The sequence below is a fragment of the Rhopalosiphum maidis genome, chromosome 2 (genome assembly GCF_003676215.2).
Source record: "Rhopalosiphum maidis isolate BTI-1 chromosome 2, ASM367621v3, whole genome shotgun sequence".
Classification (NCBI taxonomy): domain Eukaryota; kingdom Metazoa; phylum Arthropoda; class Insecta; order Hemiptera; family Aphididae; genus Rhopalosiphum; species Rhopalosiphum maidis.
In genome coordinates this window covers 62,043,717-62,057,911 of record NC_040878.1, presented here as the reverse complement: position 1 = coordinate 62,057,911, position 14,195 = coordinate 62,043,717, and the positions used below count along the sequence as shown (strand labels likewise).

Below are 14,195 nucleotides of genomic sequence, written 5' to 3'. Positions count from 1 at the left end.
ATTATTATCTATACATTATATAGAACAAACAAATTATATTAATATTATTGTTTTTGGTTTGTATAATAAAATTATATTTATCCATGTCTTAATAATCTTTGTCACGGAAAAAATCGTTTAAAAATACAATCAATGACGTCCATCGTTACAATACATTTTTAAGAATAAATAATGGTGGTGGTGGTGGTCTTGAAATGTGGGTCACCCGCGGAGGCCGGAACAAGTTCAAGGAGGGATTGCCGGAATGAGAACCGGTTGCACTCTATACAGGGGCCATTTACCTTCCGTCAGTCGCGTCGCAGTAACCGTCCGAGAAAAGGTAGTTCCAATATTGCTGAATTTATACATTTGTTTAAAATCACGTTAATATTTTTGAACTTTAAATATTACTGCATAGTTTCATTAGAACAATAATATTGTCTTTGACAACATAGAGAAGAATATATTTTGGAGACTTTAACGCAGGTAAGAACAATAATATAATATTAATATTTAAACGCAGTAAATTTAGTAGTAATTTATTTTCTTTTACTACTGCAGCAATAATTATTATCATATTCTGAACTACGATTTTTAAATACACTAATAATACTGTTATTTATAAAAGTTAAAGGATATTCATAAATTTAAATCACATAACAGATGTACCATAGTATTGAGTAGATATTATGGTTATCTATTTATATGATATAAATAATGTTTAGTTTGATGTTTCAAAAATGTGTAGTATTTAGACTTAAACAAAGTAATACAAGATAATAGGTCTTTATTCTACGGTGTTATATTATAAGTTAAAACACGTCATGTCATTACTTATATACGATATATTTATACTTATATTATACACATTATATATAGTTTTACAAAAATTTTTTATATCAACGATATATATTCACATTAAAAATATACTCGTGTATAAAAATTTTGTTTTAAATCTGAGTGTTTTATTTTTATAGTAATAAGTAAAATATCTGTGATACAATTTATATTATAAATGTCCGTATCGTAATTTCGTTATTAACACGAGAATAATTTAAAATAACTGGATTTAAATTATTTGAGTATGTATAGTGTATTACGATTTACAACTATATATATTATATTAATAAGCGATTAGTCTGTTCGAGGTGTACTTATATCTGGTACTTAGGTGTATAAAATAGTTATAAATAATAATATCTATACCTATAATAATAATAATATCTGTACCTATCTATAAAAAACGTTTGAAAACTGCAGTAGAATATTATAATATATATATATATATAGCTACCTATATACTCATATAAATGTGATGCTTATTTTACGTGTATATACTATGTCTATGATTCACGCGACGCCATGTATTTACATTGGTAGTATACGATGAGGTCGACAAGATGATTTCACCGAACTTTCTCCCAACAACTATGTGTCATAAGCAATAGGCATAAATATCGGTTCCAATTACAAAGTGAAATTTGTACAAAGAAAACATCTATCGACAAAGTTGCCATCATGACTATAATACCAGACGTTGCACATATAAAATGCAGTTTTATATATGTTTTAATTTTTCTTTATACTTACATTATACTATATTATGTAATGATAATATATAATACAATTTGTATTTGCAAATAATCAAAATTAAACTATAAGATTATTATCTTAAGCATAAATAAATCCGACAAAAATTATGAGTTATACATTTAATATTATAATATATATGTCATTATATAATATCGGAAATGTTTAAGAGTTATAAGAAAAACGTACCAAAATCTAGGTCAACGAAATATATATTAGTATATGAGGAAGTAAAAACAATGATGGGACAGTCTTTAAATAAGAAAAAGTATGGTAGATATTTACTATTTAAATGAAAGTAACTGACCGGACTATGTGGGTTACTTGGTTATTGTTGCGTATGCGTGACACAGGCAATGGTGGTCAAGGTTAAGAGTAGGCCACTTTTTGTCGGTAGTTACATTCCCAGGATCTCTAACACAATGCTGTTTTAAAAACATCCATTTTTATCGTTTTGTAGGTTAGTACATAATATTTAAAATCAATGTTATGTATGATATATTGTATATACTTATAAAATATGTTTAAATTATGTGCATATTATATTAAATATACAATTTTATTTTAAATTTCAGTTGTTACAGTTCCATTGCTTAAAAAATATGTTAAAAAATATCTATCCCAGTAAGTAAGAAATAAATAATTTAAAAATTGAAGAAAAACAGTCGTAAAAGGGTTTTTAACGAAATGTTATTGTAACTTTTTTTTAATGTGAAGTGTGTATAATAATCAAAAGATAACTACCTAAATTTGAATATTTAATTGAATCTATTCTAATACGCAATTATTTTTATTTTATTTTAAATTGTATCAATCTTATGGAGAGCGTCAAAAAGTTAATTATTTGACAACTAATTATTCATTTTCTAGTTGAAAAAATAATATACTTCTATTTATAAATACATAACTACCTAAATTACAATAATTAAAATAATCTATATAAAACTAAAAAGCATCGACGAAACCGTTGTTAAAAAAATTTAAGTTTTTTTTTTTGTTAATCAATATAATAATTATCAAAATATAATCCGTCGAATTAGGTTAATTAAAAATGCTTTATATAATAATAATAATAAGTAGATACAATGAAAAAAAAACTATGTTAATTAGAATTATGTTTGTTCATACTATACGTGAACGATGCAAAATATCTTATCTATTGTCTTCAGTGCACACAGCGTAATTTTATACCTACATTAATACATCTTATAAATTATAATTTATAATAGCTAGTAATTTCGTTCCATCACCATAAAAATTAATCCATAGAAATCGAAATGTACTTATAATCCACATCTGCATGGCATACATTTTACATTATATTATTATTTTATTGCTAAGTACTTGCTATTATAGGTATAAGCTCATCCACTGCAGTGCGTGATGCATAAAAAATGATATACATGTAATATTTTTCTTTTTAAAACAATTGATTTGATACGTTTTTACTTTTTTAGATATGATCGCCTACATATCATGTTTACTTTCTAAGCGTCTAGACAGAACAAGACAATACAATTAAATATATACCTACTAAAATATTATCCGCGATAAAAAAAATTATATATATATATCTACATCAATATGTTTCACGGTCTAATGCTAAACCGCGACGAAAGTATTTCTTTCTCTTATCGAAGATCGGAACATAACCACGTAAACATAATTTTGATAGGTATATAATGTACACTATAATAATATAATCGATAAGTAGGTAGGTATACATTGGCAAAATGAAATTCCTAAGTTTTGACCTACACACCCATTAACCTAAGTGGTTGCTGTCCAAGCGGTATTTATTATTTAAAATTGCATCTAATGGTGATTGGTGGATCATTATTGTGACTATAAACATACTGCAGGGTTATACCGATTATGTAAAATATAGTTCAAAATATAATATTCATTGGTAATTCGTATATTTGTATGTTATATTGTTAAATATTAATATATAATTACTACTTATAGCAATTATTGTTTTAAACTATTAAAACAAACCTTAACGGTTTTAAATATGATGACTATTGAAATAAATAAATTGCATACGCAACTTTGTACATATACAAAACTGTTTCAGGAGAAATTAAAATTTGTTAGTACCGGTAAACTCACTAAGTAGGTACTAAAACACATAGATATACGCCATATACAAATCATATTTAGTCACATAGGTCATCACTCATCATTATTGTTTAATATTGATTGTTGGGTCAATTTAATATTCATTACGAAGACGCGTTATTAATAATAATGCATTTCAATGATCAGGGTCATTGACGTTGAAATGTGAAGTATGAAATGCAAGGTTTTTGAACTCTACAATAATTAATAAGACAAAAATATTACTTTAGACACTAGAAGAAAGTCGCACAAATAATATGCATTGGATAATATTGTAAAACCGGTTTATAGATATCATTTTAGTGATTACTTTATTATTATGTATACAACTATAAAACAATATTTAAATAATGATAAAGATTCAATTATTGTATTTTTTTAATGATAAACATATGTATGAAATATGAATAAATATATTATATAATAAATATTAATTTTTACTGAAAATGAAAATAATATTTAGTTATAATTTGGTCTTTTTGAGTTATAAAATATAATTTTTCTAATATAATATAAAAATAGCTTTTCATATTTTTTTTTATTATTCCACACATATTGTATCTATTTAAAAATTAGGTATAGGTTGTGTAATGTATATTATATAGTGGTATAATGGCACAGTGGTATAATACTAGTAAACTACCAGATTTAAAATTATTATTTTAAAAATATATAATATTATTTTTACGTTATTATTTTCCCAGATCAAATTATGGCCAACAAACAGGCTATAGGATGGGCTTTCCTTTGCCTGATGGGAACCACACTGATGGCACCGGCCGTATTCACCTACCCACAAGAACATCGTTCTTCTCAAGCACAAAATCAATATGAACCACAACATCCCGTCTATCAAGGAAATTATCCGGTTTATCAACCTGAACAAGATGCAAGAAAATTTGTTGAAAAACCAAATTCTAATAAAAAAGTAGTGTCATCAACTGCAGGAGTTGTAGAAGATCGTAATGACTTGGAAGATGTACAAACCAATTCTATATCGGTTAGATAACAAAACACGATTGTAAATAAAAAAAGAATATAAAATAATTACAATGTAATGTTTTACCTTTTAGCAAGACGCGGCGGGTGGTTTTTCGTGGAGTAGTGTTTTGGGAATGATAATGCAAATGCTGTTCAATCCAGCAAGTGCAGCCGCCGGACCTAGTAAATCAGATGTTTTGGACGGTGACCAGGTATAAACTAGTTTCATTTATTATTTATAGATAAAATTTAAAAAATGTTAGTATATAATTATTTTAATTATTATAAATTTATAATTTTTATTTTTAGGCTATCGCTCCAACATCGCCTTGGGCTAATTTGTTATCAGTAGGTTTGAAAATTTTAACCGCATTTTTGGGCGGTGGTAATGTAGCGGGAGACGGAATTGATAAAGTTGATAACTCTTCTCCAATGCAGGTAATTAACAATATTAAAATAAACACTATGTATATATTATATGAAACTTATTATAATGGATGGTTCAATCATTAATCTTCAAAAAATATATTTAAATATTTTATTTATAAATTTAACTTATATTTATTGTTTAATTAAAATATTATATCAAATATTTGTTTAGTTTTTATGTTTTGAACCATTTATTAAATAAAATAAAATGTATAAATGAAATTTGGACCGGGGGTTATAATAGGTATACGAGAACTTAAATACACCTTCTATAATCTGTCACTATATTAAATACCTACTCGTATTAATGTTAAAATACTATTTTGTATAAATATTTAGCTTCTGACTATAATGCATAAATATTAAGTAAGTCGTTAAATTTATTTAGTTTTAAGTAAATGATTCAAGCGCTTCTTAAATGATCTGAATATTATATAAAATTGTATGATTACTATCTTAATATTTTTAATAGAATTAAAAAAACAACTTACTTGGTAATTGTTGTTTATTCTATGCAATTGATATAATTTTGGTAATTTACTTTCAATTTTCAAAATTGATCACAATATTCTACTGTAGATATGAATACATATTTATGACAAACTTTTAGATAAAAAAAAAACGAATATTTGCTTATTTATGTACATTATAATGTAGTATCTATTGACTTTTATTATTATGGCTTTTAGTGAAGAAAATTGATAAACTATACTTATTTGCTTATCTATTCTATGTAGTTATTTTTAGATTATTTTTCAAAATATTAAGTATTTATGTTTAGTTATTACCTATATGTATATATTATATCACAAAACTATACATTATACATATTTTAAATATATTCACTGATAATTAAAATTAGAATATAATATGGAAACAATAAATTAATATCCATAATAAAGTAATATTAAGCTTCAAGTCCCCGGTCCTTAGGATCAAAACATGCTTTTCTTCTTTTTATAAATATTTAATGAATTGGTATATGGTGGCACGGTACGTAGGGTGTATTGGCGGCGGTCTTATCTACAGTTCTTGGCAGCAGGGATCCCGATCAAGTGGCCACCATGGCCAAACAAGCTGGAGAGGTAAGATACCCACACACTGCTTTAGCTACCACCCAAATTAACTTTTTATAGGCAACTGTTTTTATAATTCTTAATTTGTGATTAAAATATTTCAAATAACTACGTAATGTTAACAGTTCATCAATATCGTTGTGAATCTTTTGGATGCTTTGAAAACATCATTCAGTCACAGATCTATGTCAGCTAGATCTTTAGGTAAAAAAGATGCCATGTCTGATGCTGCTGTAGCCAGCTTATCCATGTTCAAAGTAAGATATTTTACATTAATATTTTATTTTGAAATAAAAAAATAATAATTTTTTTTTATTAAATCAGGGATATATGAAAACAATGAATACGGCTAATGATGTTTGCGCTCAGAAGTTTGTATGCGAAGCTAACAAAGAATGTTCAGGTGAAACATCAAGTTCTAGTGCCATATATTGTCAGCTTGGAACGTAAGAAAATAATATTTATTAATATCTTAGTTTTAATTTTTATTGAATTTATGATGTGTTAATAATGTAATGGGTTAATGCCTTAATGGTTTATATAAGCTTGATTGTTTCAAAATAATAATATTATAAATAACTTATTATTTTAGATATGCAACAAGTTTCTTGCTACAAAGGACTGGTAATGCACCTTTTGAAGTATATTATGACGCTGGAAGACGTGGACGATCTGGAGATGACTGTCGTCAACTCTACTTGGCTTGTAATGAAGTCTAAATTTTGATTTCCACCGATCATACAAATTAAATACCTAATAGTTTTTTCACTTTAAATTACCTTAAACGATCAGTTTCATATTTCGATATCTAAAATAGCTCTCCTTTGATTTCAATCCGATCAAAAACAAAGATCTCGTCTCTTAAATTGACCATTTAAACGTACACAATAAATCCGCATTGGTTTCTTATTAGAATTATTAGGATAATATTTTATTACATATATAAATATTTTTTTTTTTTTTTTACTGAGTATTATATTTTATATTTATTCCTATTGTTTGTATAACAATACACTTTGTACCATAGTAGTCTGACCTATTAATTATGTATATTTTTTTTTAATTATTTATACTTTATTTATTTTAATTTATTGTTTTTAATAAATTATTATAGGGATTACTTTTAAATAAAAATTTAAATTGTTATTTTATTTTTCCTTAATCCTTATCAGTTATCCGTATTATTGGATAAATTTATATGTATCAGGGGGGTTACGGGTGCTCGATCACCCCCTTTGTCTAAGCCACTGTCAGGGATAGTAAAATTACTCCAGAGGAAGTTATTGAAGAATTATATGTATAATAATATATATAATTTTTAAGTTAATATTTAATAAATAGGTACTGATGTTTAAAAAAAAAAGTTGGTTCTAATAATTAAATAGAATTTAGAAAGTAATAAGGTGTAACATTATTTTTTTTGGAGCACCCCCTGTTAAAATTTACTAAATCCGCACCTGTTATGTATGGCTGTATGACATATGTAAACCATAATAATTCATTATACATTTATACACCAAAAAATACTTGAATTTTATTCATTTGCAATTCATAAATTGTAACGCATCTAGTTGAAATTCATTTTTTTGTTATTAATGTGGAATATATTGCCCATAGTTAAAACAAAAAGAATAAATTATTGTAAAATTCCTACAGTCTATAAACAGTATAAACACTATAAGTATTAGGTAAGATATTACTAAGTATTATAGTATTTATAAAAATTTAATTTTAGACAATGTATGATGCGTAAAATTCTAAAAATTTGTATTGTCCTTATTTGTATGTTCTTACTAGTTATATATAGGAATGTTTATCACAAAACAAGTGGTGACCAATATTTTTAATTTCATAAATTCATGTAGAAACCCAAAATACTAGAGTACATTTAAAAAAATATGGGCAGATAAAATATTTTATCATATCTATATTGAACGAATAGTTGTTTCACATATTTGTGTAAAACGCATTTAACATTTAAATAATTCATGCGTATGAACCGAGGAATGTACAACTAATTTGGCGGATCGCTGGCGAGTCACTGGAACTGTGTCATATGCTCGCTAGATCCGACGTTCGCGCGACTTGTCATTTCTGCGGAACGTAAACTGCCGTAGCTCTGCGCATATGTCGACAATGACGATAAAGCACAGGGAAACGGGGTTTTACGAATATACGTTCTGTTTGGGAAACATACTTGAACACTTACCATAGGCGTGCGCAGACATTTGTGGCAGAGTGGACTAAGCCAATAAATATTAAGAAACTTGAACTCTGATGGAAGAAACAATTAAAATGTTACATACTTTAATTTACCTACTCATAATCACCCACTATTTTAAGGCATAAACCATTCATATAATTGAAAACAGATACATATTTTTTTTAGCTAAATAAGAAATATTGTAATTGCCAACACAGTTTAATACAATTTCGCAATCTGTAATGGTAATATGACAATATGTAATCAATTTTATTTTTAAAGACATTTAATTTATTATTATTTATTATTGTGTTTTGTGTATCAGTTATTTTTCACCTACCTATTTAATGTTTTATGATTTTTGAAAAATCAAAAATCGTTATGTTTAGAACATGTATTACTATGTATAAAAATTTCGGTACGGCTCGCAGGGTGTGCCACGGCCCGCCCAGCCCCCCTCCCTGTGCGCACGCTTATAAGTAGGAATACAGTAGATTCTTATAACTTTGATAAAGTTGTGTAAAAATTAAAATCAGCTTTTGAAATAACACCTCTATGACTTTAAACTTTGAAATGTTCATATTAATTCATTAATTTTAAATAAGCAACTATATTATATTCGTTCTACATTAACGAAACAATTAAAGTGATGTTCCAAACTGCATGCTTTGTATAATATTGCACATTTGCATAATTATAATGGAATACATATGATTATTATATAGGTATTATCTCACGACTCACCACAAACTTTTCATATTTATACTGCTTTTTTTAAAATTTCAAATTAAATTCTATAAGAAATTCTTATAATGTATGCCTGTTGTACTTTTTTTCGGACCGTCCAGCCATCCTCAAGGATCACGGATAAACTCGTTGTCATGTTACGACTTTTTCAATAATATATTTTATAAACCACTATGTTGTCTTTTTAACAATCTTCTACAATTTTGACAAAGTTATGTAAAAATTAAAATCAGCTAATAGTCTTGATACATAAAGTAGGATTAATATTTCAACCATTTTTTTACTTCCCTAATGTTTTCTATTTATTAGAAACATAGAAATCCAACAATCCCGAACACATTATACCTAAATGAGTATAAAGTGAATCGCAACTGCAAACGTCAAAAATGACATTTTATGCGTTTTATTAAATAATATGTAGATATGTTAAAAATAGTAATAACGTTTTATAATTAATTTCAAATTTTACACACAGTTAATCGGTAGTGCACAGACTTATCCTGTCATTTTTATAATGCTGTTCTCGAGCCGTTCGTCAAGTACATAGAATTTTCCCCGACGGCTTCAGACTCATACCATAATCACGGTAACAATTAACGCTGCAGAACGGAGCATTTCTTCGGTACTGGTTATAATGTATTATAGTTCCCTGTCAGAAAGGTAAAGCAGGAATTCTGCACGGCGATTTAATATCCGTAAACTTATTACCGTATTGTTTGGAGGTTCGTTTCATAGATACTATTCGGCACAAAGATGGCCAAATATGACTGCATGTGAAAGATTCCACGAAGTCTTCGGAGATAATTCATGTACATCGTTCCCGGATACTATTTGTCGTGAACTCCGGCGGGTATAGTTGGATTAGGTATGTCAAAGCGCTAAGTTCTCATCAGCCGGTACCTTACTACACGATCAACCGAACTGAATCCGGGACAGGATACCCACAAACGTCTTAAACATTCGTAATTATTCATGTATTATATGATCGACTTGACGCTGACCGCGAATTTCGATAACGTACAAATCTTCAAAATTAATTGTTTTCTGTGTTATTAATTAATAGAATAAAAATCCCGTTATACGTTGTCATGTAAATATTTAATGATTTACGCGTCGATTTTAAATGGACGAATAAACATTTTATAAGATTACTGATGATAGTATTAATATTATTATTGTAAAAGATAATTTCAGATTATTTCTGAGAAAAAATTCTTGTTATAAATATTTGTATAATTTACGGAAATAATGACTAAAAACAAAAATAAAAATTAGTAAACAACTCATATTATATGTATAGTGAAATGGCGTTTTATCGACTTACATATTCGTATAGGCACAAAAGATAAAATGCTTTCCTTCACACACGGGGCGGCTAATATAATGTGCGTTAATTCTGCATTATAATATAATTTTAACTCATATCCAGTCGTCGCCGTTGGTTTAATCTAAGCGGAATTTGCCTGCACTGAATAACTATACACATTCGTCCGCGAAACCGTTTTTACTGATTTTCATATGCGACTTCGGGCATATACGCGTAGACATTTTAAACACGTCATATTATTGGCACATTATGATTTGCGGTTGTAGGTTTCATTCGGCTTTTTTGGTCTAACAAAAAAATTCACACCGACACATCAAACGATATCTGGTGCGCGTGTCGCACAAGGTGCGTCGAATATCCATTGAATTATCATGGTACTGCAACGGTGCAGGCAAACTTTTACGCATCTTAAACACTATCGTAAATTACACGAACAGACAATAAAATAATGAGCGATCGTGGTCTACAGACCTGCTGTGTCCGACTACGATATATTATAATATTATTACCTATATAATAATAATAGATTACAAGACATTAGTAGTGTAAAAAGTTTGGTGTCCCAAAGCGAAACACAGACGATACGGGAGTTGATTTAAAAATAATATTATAATACAGTAAATCGATAAATCTTCGTAAACGTGAATAATTAATTATTAAATTATACTCGACGGTTGTATAATATATTGAATTATGCTTTTTTAAAAGAAAGGTTAAAATAAAAAAAAATAATCACAAAAACATCTACATCAATATACATTATTAGGTTAAGATATTAAAAATCGTCGGAAATTTTTCGAAATTAAAATACTTTGCTGAATAAACAAGCAACGACGTCGTCAAAACATACGCGTTGTCATGATGTTATATTTACGTTACCAATCAATGGAAATTGCCCACCAATAATATTATAATAATAATAATATATATATATTTATCATTATACAGTCCGTGGGAATATCCGACGTATGAACGCGCATGATATTATATGTAACTGACTTTGGTGCCTATTGTAGTCATATTGCACTAAACTTATATAATAATACATAGAAGTTAGTTTGTTAAGTTTTTTTTGGTATGATTAGTGTTGTTTGACATGTTTTTTTCACGTATAGTTCAATCGAAAGAAGTAAAATATTATAATTAAAAATAAAACACCTAAAAGTACAAAACAAATAATAAGCTTTCTCATTTCAAATTGATTGTAATTTAAATTATATACATGACAATTACTAGAGTATATACAAATATACAATAGTTATTTTATCTTGTTTTATATCAATTTATTAAAATACTTAAAAATTTAAAAGCTAAATTGTGTTTACAAATATATATTATACATATATAAGGCCGTAAGTATATTGAGGGCTTCTAAAATTATGATTTTCCTGGGCTATTTTTGTCTCCCAGTCCGCCACTGTTTATATATATTTAACACAAATATATATAATAAAAATATGGTCTTAAAACATACTCCAAAAACTATAAATTAATCATATGTATTATAAAATGATTTTTATGATAAAAATGAACACAAAGTAATAATATATGTTATAGTTATACTATTTTTCATATTTCTTTATACCGGCCATTTTTTGTCAAAAATAATAAAATTGTTGTCGTCAAGGAAAAGATTAGATTTATTGTTTATTTAATGAATATAAAAACGAACATTTATAAATTATGTCTCATTACCAATTCAGAAGTGTGCTGGATAACTACTAACTGCCAAATCGAATATTTTTGAATCGTCATCTTAGTTTATTTTCTTCTTGTATCTATCTAAAATTATATTAACGTTTTGTGGTCACAATGAACAATATTAACTTTGCAAGTTTACCTAACATTTCATCGGAGTCTAACCTGCAGCTGTCAACAATAAACAATTTGAAATACTTGAACCGCAACGTCATTTCCATGCCGAATTTATCTATCACGGAAGATTCTAGCAAATTGTTGAAGGACGAGATCGTTACAATTGTTCTATCGAATAAGTCGGATCAGCCGAAAACAATCACGAATGACATAAACCTAATCAAATGTAAGTCTTTGCCCAACATTTTTACATTATTAGAGTCTCGACAATTATCAAAACTTAAAGAAATTAAATGCCTACGCCGCACTGCATTTTCAATGCCAAACATATGTATTATGGAAACGGAAAACTCTAGCAGATTGCTGAAGGATGTTCCGGTTACAATTGTTCTATCGAATGAGTCGGATCAGCCAAAAACAATCACAGACGGTATGAACTTGATCAAATGTAAGTCCATGCCCAACATTTTTACATTATTAGAATCTGACCAGTTATCAAAATTGAAAGAAATGAAATGCCTACGCCGCACCGCATCTTCAATGCCAAATTTATATACAATAGTAGCAGATAGCCAAGAAGAGCAAAGTGATACGACGCACCGTAAACGTAAATCTTTATGGAGTAGAACCAAAAAGTTTATGAGACGTATGTGCTGCTGCGCATAGTTGAAGTAGTGTCGGTCACTATTGTAAATTTATAAATATTATATATTTACAATAATATGTTTATGTTAGTTATGTTATATCATGTTTGTTTATATTTGTTTATGTTTATATTTATAATGTTTATGATTACCTATCTTGAATAAATGTTTTTGTTAACTTATTTCATATTGATTTTTACTTCGTATATTATTAAAAATTACAAAATTGTATTGTAAAATTAATTTATACAATATGAAAATTATGACTGTATTTTTGAATTGTAAAAAACGCATAGAAAATCTTATGTGGAATAACTGTCAATTTTTTTGACCATCAAGGAACAAAAAATGTATTCACAACATATATCGAACTATATTTATTTATTAAAAATACGGTCTGGTATCTCTACAGTACTGGTCACATTACAAGTAACATTTAATAATTAAAATATTATAAAACGAAGAAAACATAAAATATGTATAATAAAATACAGCAAGTAAATTAGAAGAGTGAGTCGGTTCAGTATTGACAATTTTTATCATTTTTATAAGTGGCTCATTAGCATTAGCAATATAGTTTATGTTACAAAAAGGAATATAAAATCGATAATTATTACATTTTAGTAGGAATACAGTGGATTCCGTTTAATGTGGGCACGTTAGGACCAGTCCTGTTGGCCCACATCATGCAGTTGCCCATAAAAAACGAAATTGGTTAAAAAAAAAATTATAATATTAAAAAAAGTCAACAAAATCCCTTTCTGTATGAATTTTTATTTTTTTCCGATTAAAATATACTTATTGTAAAAAAAACACCAGGATGATGGGAAAAATATTTAAAAAAATATTCGAGTGAAACTACCCCTAAAAATTGATCAAGACAAATCAAGGGTTAATTTAGGCATGAAATTAGTTTATGATACATTTCAATAAGTATATTATACTAAAAAATCTATACTTATTTTTAAAATATTCCGGACAAAAAGTACTACAAGTATTTTTTTTTAACCTAAGATCGGTAGTATCGTTAGTACCAAATTGTTATTGTTGTAAGTGGGTAGTTTTTCACTTTGCACAACAATAATATTATCAGTCATTTATTTTTAATCTGAAATTCACAATTTTACCGTTAGGTAGATGTACACTACATCAAAATGTTCGCCTTTTTGTGTCGAACGGCTGACTTTATTTTCAACAATAGAAACTACGAAAACTAATTTGTGCCTTTTTTGGGATTTGGTAAACCATTTTTTTATGTGGAAATGTGCAGTTTGTGTATACGT

General features: G+C 27.4%; 1 protein-coding gene across 3 annotated transcripts; it reads left to right on the top strand.

The window, feature by feature from the left end:
* The first annotated feature begins 267 nt into the window (after positions 1-267).
* On the top strand, positions 268-7,310 carry LOC113551676. 3 transcript variants are annotated; one of them, XM_026954061.1, is made up of 8 exons: positions 268-465; positions 4,395-4,690; positions 4,764-4,883; positions 4,981-5,109; positions 6,102-6,185; positions 6,302-6,433; positions 6,501-6,622; positions 6,769-7,205. In XM_026954061.1, exons 2-8 carry the CDS (start codon positions 4,403-4,405, stop codon positions 6,893-6,895), a joined length of 1,002 nt encoding a protein of 333 aa, XP_026809862.1. In that variant the 5' UTR covers positions 268-465; positions 4,395-4,402; the 3' UTR covers positions 6,896-7,205. The 3 variants fall into 3 exon arrangements, with proteins under 3 accessions (XP_026809862.1, XP_026809864.1, XP_026809863.1); XM_026954063.1 differs by lacking the exon at positions 6,102-6,185; XM_026954062.1 differs by lacking the exon at positions 268-465 and having other exon boundaries at positions 4,403-4,690; positions 6,769-7,310.
* The last annotated feature ends 6,885 nt before the right edge of the window (positions 7,311-14,195 follow it).